Raw genomic sequence first — 16,578 nt, forward strand, 5'->3', positions numbered from 1 at the left:
GGTTTTTGAACGCACATTTTCGGTTTTATAATAAATATATCTTAGGTAGACATAAATATATGAAAATGATGCAGGAGTCGTGTCATGTTTCAATCTATAGGCCTATTTGAAAAAAGTAAAAATTATTAAAATTTTGACAAAAAAAACGCCTGTCGCGAATTAATAGCAAAGCGTTGCCACAATTCGTGTAATATTAAATATAAATAGCTTTGTAGATGTGGAAAAATATATAGTCACGTTCACTCGGACAAGTTCATTTAGTAGTAGGGCTATTTGCTTTACATTTAGATATAAACGCATAAAATATTTATCACAGGAATAATTTCTTATCCGAAAAAAGTTGCAAATAGTGCGAGTCGCATTCAGTTCCGCGCAGTTAAAAAGCAAAAGCCTTTACTGTCAAACGCATCGGCGTCTTTACTGCACACGAAGTCAAGATCATCGGACCGTGGGGCAGCATCCCGGCGCCCACGCTGCGCGCGTGCCGCTGCCGCGCTACGCCGCCCGCAGCAGCGGCACCAGCAGCAGCGGCAGTAGCGGCAGTGGGGCGCGGTGCGGTGCGGCGCGGCTGCGGGCGATGTTGCGGCGGTGGCGGTCCACCACGAAGATGCGGCCGCCCATGTCTGCAACGCGGCAGCAATGTGAGTGGCGCGGCCGGAGGCTATGAAGCCAGATTGCGAGGGGAGCCTACCTGCGTGCGTGAAGGAGTGGTAGTAGACGCGGTCGGGCCACGTGGAGTTGGGCGCCACGGCCAGCAGCGCGGGCGCGCCGCTGCAGCGCCACGTGAGGCTGCGGTTGAAGGCGCGGAACGACTCGAAGGCCGCGTCGCGCCGCGCGTCCTGCCCCGCCGCGCGCTCGCCCAGGCACAGCCCGCCCGCTGCAACACCAGACCGTTGTGACACGCGGGCTCGCGGCGTGCACGCAACACGCGGGCTCGCGGCGTGCACGCAACACGCGGGCTCGCGGCGTGCACGCAACACGCGGGCTCGCGGCGTGCACGCACACACGCGGGCTCGCGGACACGCACCGGCGGTGGGGCTGAGGCGGCCGCGGCGCGTGTGGCGCGTGCCGGCCAGCACGCGCACGGAGCGCTGCGCGGCGTCGGCGAGGCGCTCCAGGCCGCCGTGCGGCTCGGTGGTGATCACCAGCGGGTGGTACAGCGCCGCGGAGTGCGGGTCGTCGCCGCCGCTGACCTGCGAGGTTATAACTTTGTTACACTTTCCAATATTCTTGTCATTAACGCCCCCTTACATTTTGAAGTGAAACTTTTTTAGAATCGTTATAATTTCAAACCGGATGCAACGGAAAAGACGATAGGTAAGAGAAACAAATACAAAAATGTGTAGGATTCAGCCGGCGAGGGACTGCGATAGAACACATGTGTTTGATGCATGTGTTTGCACCTGCGTACTAGAAAGTTGTAGTATAAGTTGATTGTTCATGAATTTTTATGTGTCAATATTTACATGTCCTTGATAAATTAAATTTTAAAACTATACCAAAAACTAAAGTTAAAAAAAACCGCGCACGCTACGGAGTTATATTGTATTGCTTTGTGTTATTGTTGTAATTGCTAATAATTATTGAAGAGACATTAGAACCGTTGTGATTTCAAACTCGATGTAACGCAATGCTTCACGATCAAGAAAGAGACAGATTTATAGACGACACATGTATGGGAGGGAATGAAATAGAACAGATTACACATTTTGTTTCGTATTTAAGTTACCAAGAAAACCGAATAATATCTAGATAAAGAAACAAACACATAAATGTATGAGTGAGATATGAAATGAAATGTTTTCACTACTTCCGCGGGTACCTGGAAGGTGTAGGCGAGGCCGCGGCGCAGCTGCAGGTCGGGCGCCAGCTGGCCGTTGGCGTACCAGGCGCGCGGCGGCGCGGCGGCGCGGCGCGCCCGCAGCCCGCGCGCGCCGCCGGCCGGGCCCAGCGCCAGGCGGAACACGCGCAGCGCGGGGTCGAACAGCTCGGCGCGCTCCCAGCCCGCCACGCGCGCCGGCGCCGCGCTGTCCCGGGAAGCACTCGTTTGGCTCGGGCTCCAGTGATCGAGAACCCGGCCGATGTCTTGCGGAATTTGCGAAGGCTTAGGTATCGGCACTGGACTATGGCCACATTAGAGTGATCTAGGTGTCTTGCTAAGCTTTCATATTCACGCAAGATGCACACACAAATCGAGAAACCTTTCATAGAGAAGACTTGCAAACGAAACGAAGAGCATGTGTGTTTCACTAGGCTACTCGTATAACCTAACTCGTCTATGGTTTGTACAAAATAATCAATTTAATATTTTTTCATCTGTCAGGTGGTAAACTTTAATATCCGCCGAATCGCTGTCGTAGATTAAGATTCGTCAAACCCGGTTTGACATCACAAAACAGTTCGTGAAACTTTTTTCTCGCTAAGAATCACCAAAATCACTAGACATCCGAGTGAGGCGATTCCTAGGTTTAGTGAAAAAGGGCATCGCTCTATTATATAATAACGTCAGGAGGCCGCCTCACGTGACGAAGTCGACGCAGTCGTTGTCGGCCACGTTCTGGCTCAGCACGAGCTGCACGTCGTGGCGCGGGTAGACGCGGTGGAAGGCGGGCTCTAGCGCGTGGTCCAACGCGCCCAGCGCCCACACCACGAACACGGCGCGCTCGGTGGACCACTCGCGGTCCAGCGCCTCCGCTGCGGAGCAACACCGTTCGACCGCGTGATATTCGATACCATATAAATCGAAGTTTACTTTCACGCGATCGATGAAGAAAACGTAGGTTAAGAATCTCACACTTGGCACTCTGTACGAAGTAGTGCTCTTTCTGACTCTAGTTAGGCTTCCGATTAAATTGATGTCCGGTTGGGTCATGACACACTGTCACTTAGGCCCGTCTAATGAACATTATGCAGCTGCTGATAAGGTCATACAAAATCATATCAAATACAAAAAAAAAGTCATTCTAAATTATAGTCGGTTATTATGGTTTAGATTCTAGGTATGTTTTTTCTTACTAATGTAGTTGCTAAAATGTACATAATTTGTTTTAGTCAAATTGATACATAAATTATTGTAATCGAGCCAATCTTATTATTAATATTATTCTTTATCGTCTTATTAATATGAACTTCGCTGTTAATCATTTCATTACTACATGGTTTTATAATTGATATGTCAACGGCGAATAATATAAATTAATCTACAGATATGTCAGGGAGATCACTAATGTATAATGTAAATAAACAACAAGGGCCAAGAATGCTTCCTTGTGGCACGCCATATTTACTAAGCATATTTGCGGATTTGTAGTTTCTTAATGTTGTATTTTTCCCTAAGCTAGCTATTTTAACGCATTGTGTTCTATTATTTAAATAGCTTTCTATCCAAGATAAAACTTGTCCACGTATTCCATAGTTTTCTATCGTACATAGTCATAATTGATGCGATACGAAATCAAAAGCTTACGGCATATCAAAAAATAAACTATAAGTGAATTTAACAAATCTAGATAAGTGGACACACTTCTTATGAGCTCTGTTCTTATGTGCCTATCAAGGCTATGTGTCGTAGATTTCTGTTTTGGAAACCATCGCATCGCTTTTTCGATTATTTTGGAAAATATCGATATCAATGTAATTGGGCGATAGTTTTCAACCCTGGACTTATTACCAATTTAAAAAGAGGCTTAACAATTTAGAACTTTAACTGATTTGGAAAATATCCACGCTCAAAAGATTTATTGATTAAATACACTGACTAAATATATCAATATTGGTGATATTCACTGTCAGTTTAAGTACTCTGGTTGAGACATCATCAAAACCATCTGCAATGGTATTGTTTAAGGATTTAATAATATTTATTACTTAATTTTAATTCACATCAGGAGTCGTAAAAAATTTAGCACCGATATTAGACCTACTTTCTCAATAAATTTTAGTTGCCACAATAAGCACATTAGTTCTTCAAGAAAAAGTTGCTTACTCTGTGTTGCAGAAGTATTTCTTTTTTAGGGGAGATTCTTGGAAAATTATATGGTATTTTATGTCGTACGGGTTGTTGAGTGTTGTTTTATTATTGTTTTAATTTTTATTGAGGCTTTCTCGAAATAGGGAATCGTTCCTCGAAGGGGATATTTGTAATTTTTAAGTGCTCTCTCAATCACTCAAATTTCGGCCACGCATATTATCAGTGTGAATAGTAAGTTTACGTAAGTTAATTTCAAGAAATTTTCAATTATAGTTCATCTGATCTAAGCAACGATCGATTTTGTTACAAACTTCCCACTTATTCGCTTACTACCAACACGTAATAATTGTATTCATACTTAATAAAATGACAGTTCTCTAAATTACTAGCAACTGAATCTATAACACCTAAAATTATAATGAGAGATTCTATTGCAATGAAACCTACGCCACCCACCTGGCTGCAGGCCGCGGCGGTAGCTGATGACCGTGAGCCCGTCCTCGCGGCTGGCGCTGAACACCTGGTTGGAGTCCAGCCCGCCCACGCGCTCGTCGCGGCACACGCCGGCCCAGCGGCCCAGCACCTGCACGCACTGCGCCCGACCCACCAGTGGCAACTCATACAGAACTCCGATTTGTGAACATCCAAATTATTTCAATTAACGACAATTTTGAGGAAACGCCATGCTTATTTTTGCTAAGCATCAATGTTGCGAGGCTGCGCTTCGGGATGAAGGGCGCCGTCGGGTGCCCGTGCACACACGCGCCGTGTGGCGACGGACGGCATACCGTCTATTGGCATCACCGACCCTATTGCTAGATTGCTCAACATGGTGTTTATAGACGAACCCTCCCGCTGAGGCCTTTATCCGATGCGATAGTGGACCGTTGTTTTTCTGGAGACATATGATTTAAGGAGGACACGGGGCGAATGCGACACGTCGCTCTGTTTATAGGTGATGGTTTTCCATTCACCATCAAGTGGCCCGTCTGCTCGGGCGGTCAGTTACTAAAAGCCGCCGGAAGTATGCTGGGTGTAGGCAGGTATGCACGTGTTAGGAAATAGGGAATTATAGCACTTTATTTATGATAAACCCGATGATTATATTAAATATATCAACAAATCATAGTTTGTATACTCATTGATAGTGTATTGAAAATAGAATAATGGCCTTTAGTAGACTGTCAAAGAAAAATATAGGATCTATGGCGGGAGACGCGAGTTTGACGAGTTAGATTGGCGGCAAAGAAAAGTGAGGACGGATTTAAATTAATGAATTGAGAATAGACGATTAAGTAAAGTATTGTGGATAGAACGTTACAAATTGGGAATAGATGATTTATAATGGAAACGACATACTTAACGAATTATTGTTGTGGCAAAACAAGAGTCGTATATACTGGTGATGGAGTTGAGATAAGTTGTTAAAAGTTGTTGGTACTATGGTTGTACCTGATGTAGCATCAGATAAGTATATCTCTTATATCCTTTGGGTTATTCACGTATCATATATGGAGCCCTAGCATTATTTCATACAGATAGCTTATGTAGCATAGGTTGCTCTATACAAACAATTCGTTTCAAAAGTCCTGATGTTATAAGTGATCATAGTAGTTATGTTTGACTTGTCTTATATGTCTTGTATCAAAGGGCCTAGCGTTATAACATATGATAATGTTGTAATTGTGTTTATAAGTCTTGTTTTAATTGATTTAATAAAAGAGCAACGGTAGAGTTTCTAGCCAGTGGTCTTCTCTGCCGAAGACAGCATTCCGAACTGGTAGTAGAGTCATTTGAATGTAACAAGTAATATGAATTATGGAGAAGCTTAATATACAGTATTAGAGTCGGTCCAGTTGTTTTATTTCACTCCTTGGGAAGTCAGGTTTATAGAGTACAGACCCACAACACTGCTCTAATACAGGTTGGTGGGCTTTAATGATGTTTTTTATAAAATGAATACTTTAATAGGAAGGAAGAATAATAGTCATGAGAATAAATGATTACTGCTAAGAAACTAGGTATTTAGCTTCAATAATACTGTTAATTAATCGTGAATATCTGAATGCCATGGTCTTCCATATGTATATTGGTCTAGCACACGCACCGGCGCGATGGCGGTGACGTTGTAGTCGGTGGCCAGGCCGCGCTGCAGGCGGCGGTCGAACCACGCCACGGCCGCGTCCGCGCCCGCCATCTGCGAGCGGCTGGCCGAGCCCGAGATGCCGAACGCCATGTACTCGTGCTCGCCCATCTGCGGACGGCGCCCGAGAACTTTATCGTACGTACTCGCCGCTCCAGCTCGGGGCACGGACTTTCGGCATTTGCAATAGAGGAGCGAAGCAATCAATCCTATAGACTGGTATTTTTGGTGTCTAATAATAGTGTGGTATGAGTTTAATGAGGGTCTCGCTCCCTGGCGCAAATAGATAGTTAAATGAAACATTCACAACTCGCACGAGAGGCCGGCGAAGTGAAGGCGGTACTCACGAAGGCCGCCAGCTGGATGGTGATCTGGTTGCCGAACACCTCCCACGACACCTGGTAGTCGCGGTGCAGCTGCTTGCAGCGCGGCAGCGTCGTCCTGCGCACGCGCGTGACGTCACGGCCGGGCACGCGGCGGCCGCGGCCACGTGCCCGGCGACGGTGAACGACTCATTTGTTTATATTCATTCGTCATTATGCATTATGAATAAAGTTGAACAAAGAGAAAAAACACGAGGTTCATAAAATACGTGAGACGTTTAAGGGGGGAGTAGGTCAAATCTCATCTAATCTTACGTCGGAGAGAAGGGGGATCTCGGCAAATATCACACATTTATTTTCTGTTTGAAACAAAAAAAAAGATAATAAAAAAAAACTCCTCACGGACGCCCCCAAAGATGGTGTTTTTTTTTTAACTTTGTAAGTTTCTTACTTATTTAGGTATAAAAAAGAATTGTCTCACTATTTCATTGCGCGTTCCGAGACACCGGCAATGAAATAGTGAAACCTATTAGGTCTCGCTGGCCACCGGTGTGTACCTGTGCGCGTGCGTGCGCGCGGGCGCGGGCGGCACGTTGAGCGCGTCGGGCACGAGCACGGCGCCCAGCGCGGCGCGCGCGCGCACGTCGTACACGGCCAGCCAGTCCACCTCGAACACGGTGCGGCCGCCCGGCAGCGACAGCCGCAGCGACTCGCCCGCGTACGCGCGCAGCGGCTCCAGGCTGCGGCGGAGGGGGATCGATGGCTGACATTTCTTCTCAGTTATTTCATTTACATATCAATATTAGTTATCGAAGAAGATACAGTCAACGTATCATTATCTACCCGTCGCCGGCTCCCTACGCAGGGGTCTCTTCTCTGAGTGAGAAGGGTCTAGGCCGTAATCCAGCACGCCGGGCGGAGTGCGGATCGGTACACTTCACACGCCTTTGCGAACGTTATCACCCTGTACGATGTAGCATGATGGTCGTGATACTTAACCATCAGTCGGAATTTCGGGACACGCAAGGAAGTTTCGCAGAAAGTACAGAGCGTCGCACTCACTATCCGTCCTCGTCGGGGATCTTGCTGCCGCGCGACGACGGCTGCGGGCCCACGCCCGTCCAGAAGTACACCTCGCCGCTGCCGTCGTAGTGGAAGTCCGGGATCCTGCAACACCAGCGTCACCACTTGAGCCGCTCCCGCCCTCGGCTGAGATACCACATTGATTTGAAAAAGTATTTTCCTTCCAAAAGGGGGCGAGTCCAAATTATTTTTCATAACATTTATTGAAAGTAATGACAATTCTTTGGAAACACCGAAGAGCATAATTGAATGAATCGTTCAACAATACGGTTGCTGCCCAACTTAGGATTAGGAATATAATAACAACCATGGGCCAGTAGAAACCGATGAGATTCGCGCGAGACGCTGCTGGCACCATTGAACGACCCGCACCGATTGGCGCGGTCGGGCGAGGCGGCGACACTCACACGAACGTGGAAGCGTCCAGGAAGGTGACGGGCTGGCTCGACAGCGCCACGCCGGGCGCCGCCACGAAGGGCGTGAGCGTGCGCGGCGCGGGCGCCTCGAACTCCTCGGGGATGTACACGTCGCCGAACGCGTTCTGCGAGGCGAGGTCGTACACGGCGAACCACGAGATGCGCGGCACCTTCTTGCCGTCGGGCAGCTTGAGGCGGATCTCCTCGTTGTTGTAGCGTTCCAGGATGTTGGTCCTGCAAAAAGAGTGCGGCTGTACAGTCTTCTTGAAGGCCCAATAATTCAGCACGACAGCTTTGAAAGTTCTTTTGCTTGTGTTGTTTGATAGATAGTTAACAGCTGTTATCTATCTTCAATCAAATAATCAAGTATACACCAGTAGAAACTCACTTGCCATTTTGATCAGGAACAATGAACCCCAAAGGTCCAGGTCTCCCAGAGTCCCCGGCCCAGAAAAATGTGTCATCCCCTGTGCCATCATAGTTGAAGTCCACGAGCAGGAGTGTCCAGTCATCCACAGCATACACTTCTCCTGACACCTGGAAAATAATTTCATACTTGCTTTATTCCATATAGGCAAGCTACTTATAATACATCCATACATATTTTCTTCCATAGTTATAGTCATATTTCTTTACTACTAAAGAGATGAGGGTGTCATACACTCTTTATAAATAATAGGCTAACAAAAACTTAACAGGTATTCTTATGGAAAACTTTTAAACATTAAGATGATATTACAGCTTACAACTTAATACCTCGGCTATAATTTTTTTTATTCAACTGCTTTTACTTCAAATATAAAAAAAAATAGTAACCCTTTTGCTGGTATGGAAACAACCATAGCTTGCTTATGTGCTTTGAAGCTATGTGGGGTGTCGAATATCTGTAATATGTCTCCTATAAGAAGAGGCTGGTTGAGGCAGAGAATGAGGAATATGCATCAAATTAAGAACCTAAAAGATTTTAAGAATTATAAGAATTTTAAGTATTCAATAATAATTTACTGTAGGCTAAACTGAATAAAGGGTTCTTCTTTATTCAGTTCAGGCTGCAGTAAACTTTGAAATTATAAAACTACTTAATTATTTCAAATAGTCACCGAAAAACCAGTTTCCTAATTATCAAAGGTCAGACACATTAAATAATTACTCCTAAACGCTGGGCCTAGCAAAAATTTTGCAACAGAGACAGTTTGATACATTTTACAGCAGTTTGGTGACTCAAAGAATGCCATGGTCAACTAAATGAAATCAGAGTGAAAGTTTATTAATTTAAACCAATATTCGCTTACCTGGTGATGATAGGAGTTTAGCTTGCCTATATATTTGCCTCGGTACGGCCCCGTGTCATCTTGGCTTGAACACTCTGGAATTTGCATAAAAATAACTTATGTACCACTTTGAACTTATAAAAGAGAAAGTTTTCCAACTGAAATCAGTATTGCTCATTTAATAAACACAGACATACCTTGTGTAATGATTATTAGAAATAAGGACCATGTTAGAAACATCTTACGACCTAGTATATTTTGTTTTAATAAATTATTTTCACATTTGTATCAAACTTTTTGAACACTTTACGCACGTTTGTTTCCGGTTATTCATTCACGACATGTCACTTGGCAAGACTGTTTTATGTTTCGCAAAAGCAAGCAAGGTCGTGCTTCTGATTGGCTGATCGCAACCATTTTGATGAAAACGGCCAATGAGCTGTTAGTAACTTTCACTTTTTAATACAATTGTAAATGGAAACGCATTAAGGTTCTACTTTTAGTGATGCCAGCTCAAAGAAGATAGGGAGTAATATTTTATAATGACAACATTTGTAAGTCATAATTTTTATTCCTAGGGTTTGTATCCTCCTTGGGGGAAGCAAAATCTTGAGGGAACTGAAAATTCTCTGAGAAAGAAACTGAAATGTGTTATAATGTGTGTCTAGGTCTAGTTTTTCTGAGCCGAGCCTCATGTTCTTTAATGGGCCGGTGATAGTGATGTTTATAAAGTATCTGGTCGCCGCGCTGGTACCAATTCCATTGTACACGAATATCTACAATAAACCAAATTAGCAAGTCTCAAAGTAGTGTTGTCCTTTTCAAAATGTTCGGGTTGAAAAAGGATAGCATCGTTTTTTTCCAGTCAATTTAGTTAAGTTCAGAGATTTGAGTTCAACAAGATTGGCACCTTTTCCTACTTAATTGTGTAAACAAAGTTGAAGTCTTGTAGGATTCAACGGATGAACCTACAGCTTTGTCCCTGTTATTCTCCCGTATGCGGGTGCTCAGGGAGACTTACCCCCAAACGTTGGCGGTTTTTTCACCAACAAAAACATACCAAGTAGGGTAAGTCAGTCGGCCCTAAAAGTGCATCAGTTCTGTCGAGGCAGGTAGAATACAATTTATAATAGAGAGGCAGAAGCAGGCGTTAGACACTGCGTGTTGTACGGATAAAGGAATTGTGTTGTGTCGTAAACAAAATACATAATACAAAAATTACCAACGAATCACATCATTCAGATTTATCTGGACTGCATACACTTTAGGTGATACGAAGTGTTATTCTGTTTTATGGTTTCCACTTAGTAGATGGCCCATATATTACTATAAAAAATGTCGCTAATGACTCCCAACGTGGCAACTGTATTAGCGGGTTTTTCTATCCAATATCCACCAAATCCAGATTTCGGTGCGGGTCAGCGATGCTTAGCCATGGATTCTCTCGCTAGTAGGCCACACTGTCGAGAGCGTCTACATCTCGAGGACGAGCTCGCTCCCTCTCGGCGTCGCCTCCGCGCCGCAGATCTGCGATCGCGCTGAACTTCTAAAGACTCGCCAGTGTTCCGCGAAGCGCCGGCGCAAGCGCGCGCAAGTTAATCTTTGGTATCGGTATAGTAGTACGAGTGAACTGTCGCGATGCTGTTTTACTTTGGAGTGGCGTTCGTGCTGACTGTTATCGGTGAGTAGATGCGAGATCATCTTAGAAAGTGTGGCGCGTCCAGAGAAAATACATTGTTTTCGCGATCAATCTGCACAAATCAATAACATTTTTAAATTTGTTGTTTTTCTTTTCAAATTTAGTTTCAAATTTATATTATTTTAAATTCTAGGCTAATTGGCGTGCAAGGACATATTATTTTTATACTTAAGTAGACATATTTATCGTCCTTATTATAAGCTACTAAAAACTCATAGACATGGACATACTTAAAAAATCAGAGAAAGGTTCAAGAAGGAAAAAAAACAGCCCCGTAAAGGATCAATCCGTTGGCTGTGTGCATATTATGTCAGTGTTGTGTGACTATTTTTTAGCCCATAGACATTTTAAGTTGAAACTAATACCGAATAATAAACAATGGTCCTATAAAAAGAAGCTTTTTGACAAAAATTAACGCGCTCATTATTATTAAAATCAATAGCATCGGTTTGAATTTCAGTCTTAAAAAGACAAAAAAGATCATAAATGGTATTTATTAGGTCAAACTTGGTATCCTATGAAATTTTATATATATAATTATAAATTTAATATATATAATTCATAACTCTTATTGCAAAAAATCTATAAAAAAATTCGCCCTTCTCAAACTTCTAAGTAGTTTGTATAGCGAAAAATTTGAAGAAGTGCTCGTGTAAATAATAAAGGAAATGTGTGGAGGACCGTGTTATGCAATGAGACATAAGAGATCAGTTGACAAAAAAACTTAGTTATCCTGTCAAAAACACAGGGGTTATTACTATTTTTTTAATTTTTATCATAGTATAAGTAAAAATTAAATGTTTATGTCCAAGATCTACGGACGGAAGGACGGAAACTGCGTGTTTTTTCTTACCCATTTTTTGAGACTGTTGAAATAATATACGTTACATAAAAAACGTTAACATAAGTATACTAATCCGCTTTATAAAGGTTCTTCTGGTGGTGATACAGGTTCTAAAACATTGCTTCCATGGAGGCCCTTGTGCCCATAATATGTTCCCAGCAGTGGGGACGTCAGTTGACTTCATCCATGTAGGCCTATCACAGCTACATAGATCTCTATTCTTGCGAGGTGATGATGATTTACATTAGTTAACTTATAACTAAAGCTATAAGGGTCTCAAACATGCCCTGGTCTAAGAACTTAGCTGTCTAATGATGGTTCACCCCATAAACACACCCACCCTTAAGGTGCTGTGGGGTGGACAGCTATAAATGTATCGGAAGGACACCCGCGAAGGCGAGGTTAACTGGCGGACCAAATGGCCGCCTCGCACAACGCCGCCTCGTTGGATGTGCAGCGAATTAAATTTACATTTTCACGCGAAAGTTCTGCTTCTGTGGAAAATTTGGACGATTTTGTCGCGTGTTCCATAAATTTGGGATTATTATCTCGTTGGAAATTGTTAAATTGGCCGTGTTAGCTGATATTTTGAAGTTTAAATTAAAAGCGTATTCAAATGATATATATAATGGTCTTAACTTGACGGTTTAACGGTTTTTAACTTATGGTTCTAATCACGAGGACTTTAAAATGAAAATAAACAGTTTTGAGTTATTATTTTTTTATATGAGTGGAAGATCCACTTCGGGATTGTTTAAAATTTTTTATTCTTATTTTTATTTGGAAAACAAACTGTTTAGGATTGGGGATCTCACAATAACAATCCCATTTGTAATATATATAAAAGAAAGTTGTGTTAGTTACACCATTTATAATTCAAGAACGGCTGGACCAATTTTCATGATATTTGATTTTTTTGATTCCTTACCAGAATAGGATAATAAGTATTAAAATATAAAATTTATCAAAAAAAAAACCGCGGTACGAAGTTCGGCGGGACAGCTAGTAATTAATAATAACTGTTTATTATATTATTATGAATATGAATCACAAAAAAAAGTTATAAGTTATACAGTCAACAGTTACGAGTTTGAACAAGTCTAAGCCTAGACAATAACGTTGCTAGTAAAATAACTCTAAATACAAAGGCGAATCGCTACAAACAGCTATTCATAACTAACATTCCATATAGTTTTAATCTTAGTTTATTAATTGATAATTCCAATAAGAAAGTCATAAATAGAAAAAGTAAATAGTATTTAATTGCGTGAAAATGTAATTTACAATAAATTTCTTGTTTCAACATATTCTACCATTACCAGATACTTTAAGTAGCTACATACGAGTAGTTTAATTTTTACCATTTCTCGTACAGTACTCTTAGATACCTACATATAATTGGTTTTGTAATTCTTTGCTTTTAAAAATTACAGTAAACATATTAAAATGAGCATTAAATGGAAGTTACTTAGAACTAAACATAGCTTTTGTTTGAGTACACATTAAATCGAAAACTCGTTCGCACAGAAATTAAAACGGTGATGCACCTAGATTAACATCAGAGATATATTAAAATTTTCTGTTATTTTTTGCTTCCTTATTACGTACCAAAGGAAGTGAAAGCCCATTAAAGAAAAGATGTGGTCGAGGAAATTCTTAACTATCTGTATATGAGATATCTTCCAGTGACCCTAAGTAGTGAGGGAGATTGAAAGGGCAGGACTTATAGGAGATGTTCACGCAGGTAATATTGGGAAGAGAATTTAAAATTGAGAGAAACTTGCGTAATAGGTAAATGACGAATGCACGCATTTTGAAGGCGATCTTGTTAATCAGGGTTGCATCAGATCTGTTGGTGATTTGGACCTTAAATTAATTTTAGACCTTAAAAGCTTTTGTAGAACTCCCTATGGGTCCCAGATCAGAGAATGTCAAGTAAATTATTCAGCGGCCTTCCAATCAATAACCTTAACGACAAGCCCTAAAAATTTTAAATGTTACGCAATTTATAATGGATCTCTGTCTACATTCACCTAATTTGGCTTGTAAGACCAATCGGGAGTACGATGCTATATTCTGAGTGATCTGTCCAGGGCAGAATATAAAGGTAGGTGTGCCCAAGGGCTTGCAGAGCCGCAAAGTCCCCCGGCGGCTGGCGATCTTGTTAATCAGGGTTGCATCAGATCTGTTGGTGATTTGGACCTTAAATTAATTTTAGACCTTAAAAGCTTTTGTAGAACTCCCTATGGGTCCCAGATCAGAGAATGTCAAGTAAATTATTCAGCGGCCTTCCAATCAATCAATCATAACCTTAACGACAAGCCCTAAAAATTTTAAATGTTACGCAATTTATAATGGATCTCTGTCTACATTCACCTAATTTGGCTTGTAAGACCAATCGGGAGTACGATGCTATATTCTGAGTGATCTGTCCAGGGCAGAATATAAAGGTAGGTGTGCCCAAGGGCTTGCAGAGCCGCAAAGTCCCCCGGCGGCTGAGGACTGGAAGTGGGTAATTGCGACTTCGCGCGATTTACTGTGTAACTGCTGGCTCCGGACCGACTTGCCGACCTCGCTGCACTATATTTTGCGCGATGTCGTTTTCGAGCAGATAGCATTTAAGAGCTGGCTGGCTTAGTAACATTGTAATACGGATTCTGGGGTTGATTTCCAGGTAGGCCCTGAATTCATCAATTAGGTTTATTCGAGTGCCGTGTTGTGACGGCAGATCAGAATACAGTTGTCACCACTCCCGCGAGTTCGTTCGAGGTGAGTAAGGGAATATAACGTAGAACGGGCAGCAGCGTCCTCTCAGATTTGGATTTTTCGCCTTGTCTCTTGCGAAACTAAACAGAGGACGACATTCGCGATCCACATCCACCCTGATGTTGCGCAACCAAGACTCTTGCGACTGATGCGCGTCTTTCCAGCAACTTTATTGGAGCCCGTATCTGCCCCTAGCAGCTGTTACTCGTGTTGTTCGCCCGCGATTTTTATGGCTTACTACAAATCCCATAATATGAATAGTTCGTTTTGATGGGATAAAAATAATCCTATGTTACTCTCTGTCCTTTCAACTAACTCTATACCAAAAGTTGATTGGTTGCTTATTTAGGGCGTGCAGGAAGGACTAACAAACACAAATATATACAACTTTTTTTTTTACTTTTAGGCGCAGCAAAATGTTTAAGTAGATGATGTTTCCTTGCTGGGAATCCAAATCAGAACGTCTTTGGAAGCGTAGGATTGAAGCCGTTATAATACAGCTGCTGATTAGAATATGTCGGGTTTGATATGATAATATGCAGTCGAGCAAGCGAAAGTAGCGCGCGCGGTGCTACTGACCGGGTTAGTGGCGTGAATACCATCTCGACAGATATTGTATTTCATTCGGCACGAGAGACTTTGCAGACGTTTTTATTTGATTGTTTTTTTTCTTGTGATTAATAAACTAGCGATTGAAGACGTCTATGAAGACTGAGATGACTGCGTACAATTTGTGATAAATGCGATTTTCCCATACATTAAATCCCATTCAGTTTATTGCAAATTTTGAAGTTTAACCCCTTGATTTATCGTCATTTATCGTCAGAAATTTTATCGTCCTTAAAAAAATACATCATTGTCAGTTTCTTTCACTTCCAATCATCGATATCCCTATTCTCGCCCTCTACAGACGTTCCGATAACCCTGGTCAAAAATATATGCAACGACTTTAGGTTGTAATATTACGATATCGTTCAAGTAACCGTTATATTATAATGACCTCAACAAGAGGTAATCATTTCAAAATCACACACAGACTAGTAATTTGTAGGAATGGGTGTTTAGCTATTGTTTTATAATTTATTAAATTCACATCTTTTTCTGTTGTGCATAATAAATGGTGCACGCAATAATTGTTTATTACGTCAAGGTTTTGTATTGATAGCTACTGCTATGGGGAAATGAAAGTAAACATTTTATAAAAAAAAATATATTTCACGAATCTTTTTCTATTACATTATTTGTAGAAAATGATTGTGGGATCGATGGGAGACTGTCCTTCACTTGGAAATAATTGCGTCTGAAAAGCATAGCAGTTTAAAAATTCAAATGTCTCTGATACACGTTTATGAAATGTTGAATTGTCTGGAATAGAGAACGGCTGAACCGATATTAACAAGACTTTACAGGCAGTCTACCTGAACTGAATAATCTGGACATATTTTTTGTTCATATCTAGTTTATTAATTAGACAGTCGGCACCGTCGAAGCCGTGAAATATTGAAATATTTTATTAGTTGAAATATTGACATGTATTTGTTCGCTTATTCTTTCTTAACGTCAGAAACAAGGTAACGATGCGGTATTAAGTTTACATTACTAAGTTGTTCGGTGGAAACCGGGGCGTACAGAATTTGAAGGGATTTCCACATTATAAGGTTTTGTTTCGTTTCAAGAAAATAAACAGGTAGTTAACGTAGTTAACGAGGTAGCTCGGAGTACCGGTTGATGCGGGGATCCCAAGGTGCTGGAATGATCTCGCACCGATAAACGAAGCGTTGATAGACTAAAATCAGTGGACAGACGACATCAAACGAGTTGCAGGCATTGTTATACATAGAGGATATGCACAGGGTATGCAGATATCGCCTGGACTGGAAACTTAAGGATTAGGCATCGTAAGAGTCAAAACAGCCTACCCTTAAGTATTTAAAACTCGTACTAGAGATGTTCTTCATCTCGTACCATCTGAATACCTTGTGCATACCCTCTATGCACGCCACTGGTCGTAAGGAGCCGTTTGATGCAAGCGGCAGTAAACCATTGGATTTGGATCTCTCTAA

The 16,578-nt window shown here is 42.0% G+C and overlaps 2 protein-coding genes across 3 annotated transcripts in view; one reads left to right on the forward strand and one right to left on the reverse strand.

Moving 5' to 3' along the window:
- Nucleotides 1-355: 355 nt before the first annotated feature.
- On the reverse strand, nucleotides 356-9,531 carry LOC120634124 (protein Skeletor, isoforms B/C). Its single transcript, XM_039904517.1, has 14 exons — nucleotides 9,404-9,531; nucleotides 9,228-9,301; nucleotides 8,324-8,472; nucleotides 7,927-8,169; nucleotides 7,499-7,603; nucleotides 6,994-7,176; nucleotides 6,461-6,554; nucleotides 6,078-6,224; nucleotides 4,427-4,562; nucleotides 2,523-2,694; nucleotides 1,823-2,027; nucleotides 1,028-1,193; nucleotides 692-877; nucleotides 356-623 (listed from the first exon to the last, which is right to left on the reverse strand). Exons 1-14 carry the CDS (start codon nucleotides 9,444-9,446, stop codon nucleotides 496-498), a joined length of 2,031 nt encoding a protein of 676 aa, XP_039760451.1. The 5' UTR covers nucleotides 9,447-9,531; the 3' UTR covers nucleotides 356-495.
- A 1,255-nt stretch (nucleotides 9,532-10,786) lies between these two features.
- The window catches only part of LOC120634123 (protein Skeletor, isoforms B/C), a 109,578-nt gene continuing 103,786 nt past the window's right edge, over nucleotides 10,787-16,578 (forward strand). For both annotated transcript variants that reach the window (XM_039904516.1, XM_039904515.1), the window contains exon 1: nucleotides 10,787-10,887. In XM_039904516.1, the coding sequence (XP_039760450.1) occupies nucleotides 10,845-10,887 (43 nt within the window). In that variant the 5' untranslated portion in view covers nucleotides 10,787-10,844. The remainder of the gene's footprint in view (nucleotides 10,888-16,578) is intronic.

This window comes from Pararge aegeria, chromosome 23 (genome assembly GCF_905163445.1).
Source record: "Pararge aegeria chromosome 23, ilParAegt1.1, whole genome shotgun sequence".
Classification (NCBI taxonomy): Eukaryota; Metazoa; Arthropoda; class Insecta; order Lepidoptera; family Nymphalidae; genus Pararge; species Pararge aegeria.

What these genes read in the sequence shown, in the direction of transcription:
- LOC120634124 (XM_039904517.1), bottom strand. Translation starts at nt 9,446, where the DNA reads ATGTTTCTAACATGGTCCTTATTTCTAATAATCATTACACAAG. An exon ending in GACTGCGTCGACTTCGTCAC is followed by an intron (nt 2,028 to 2,522) that starts GTGAGGCGGCCT and finishes TTCCCGGGACAG; the next exon opens with CGCGGCGCCGGCGCGCGTGG. An exon ending in CCGCCTCAGCCCCACCGCCG is followed by an intron (nt 878 to 1,027) that starts GTGCGTGTCCGC and finishes CTGGTGTTGCAG; the next exon opens with CGGGCGGGCTGTGCCTGGGC.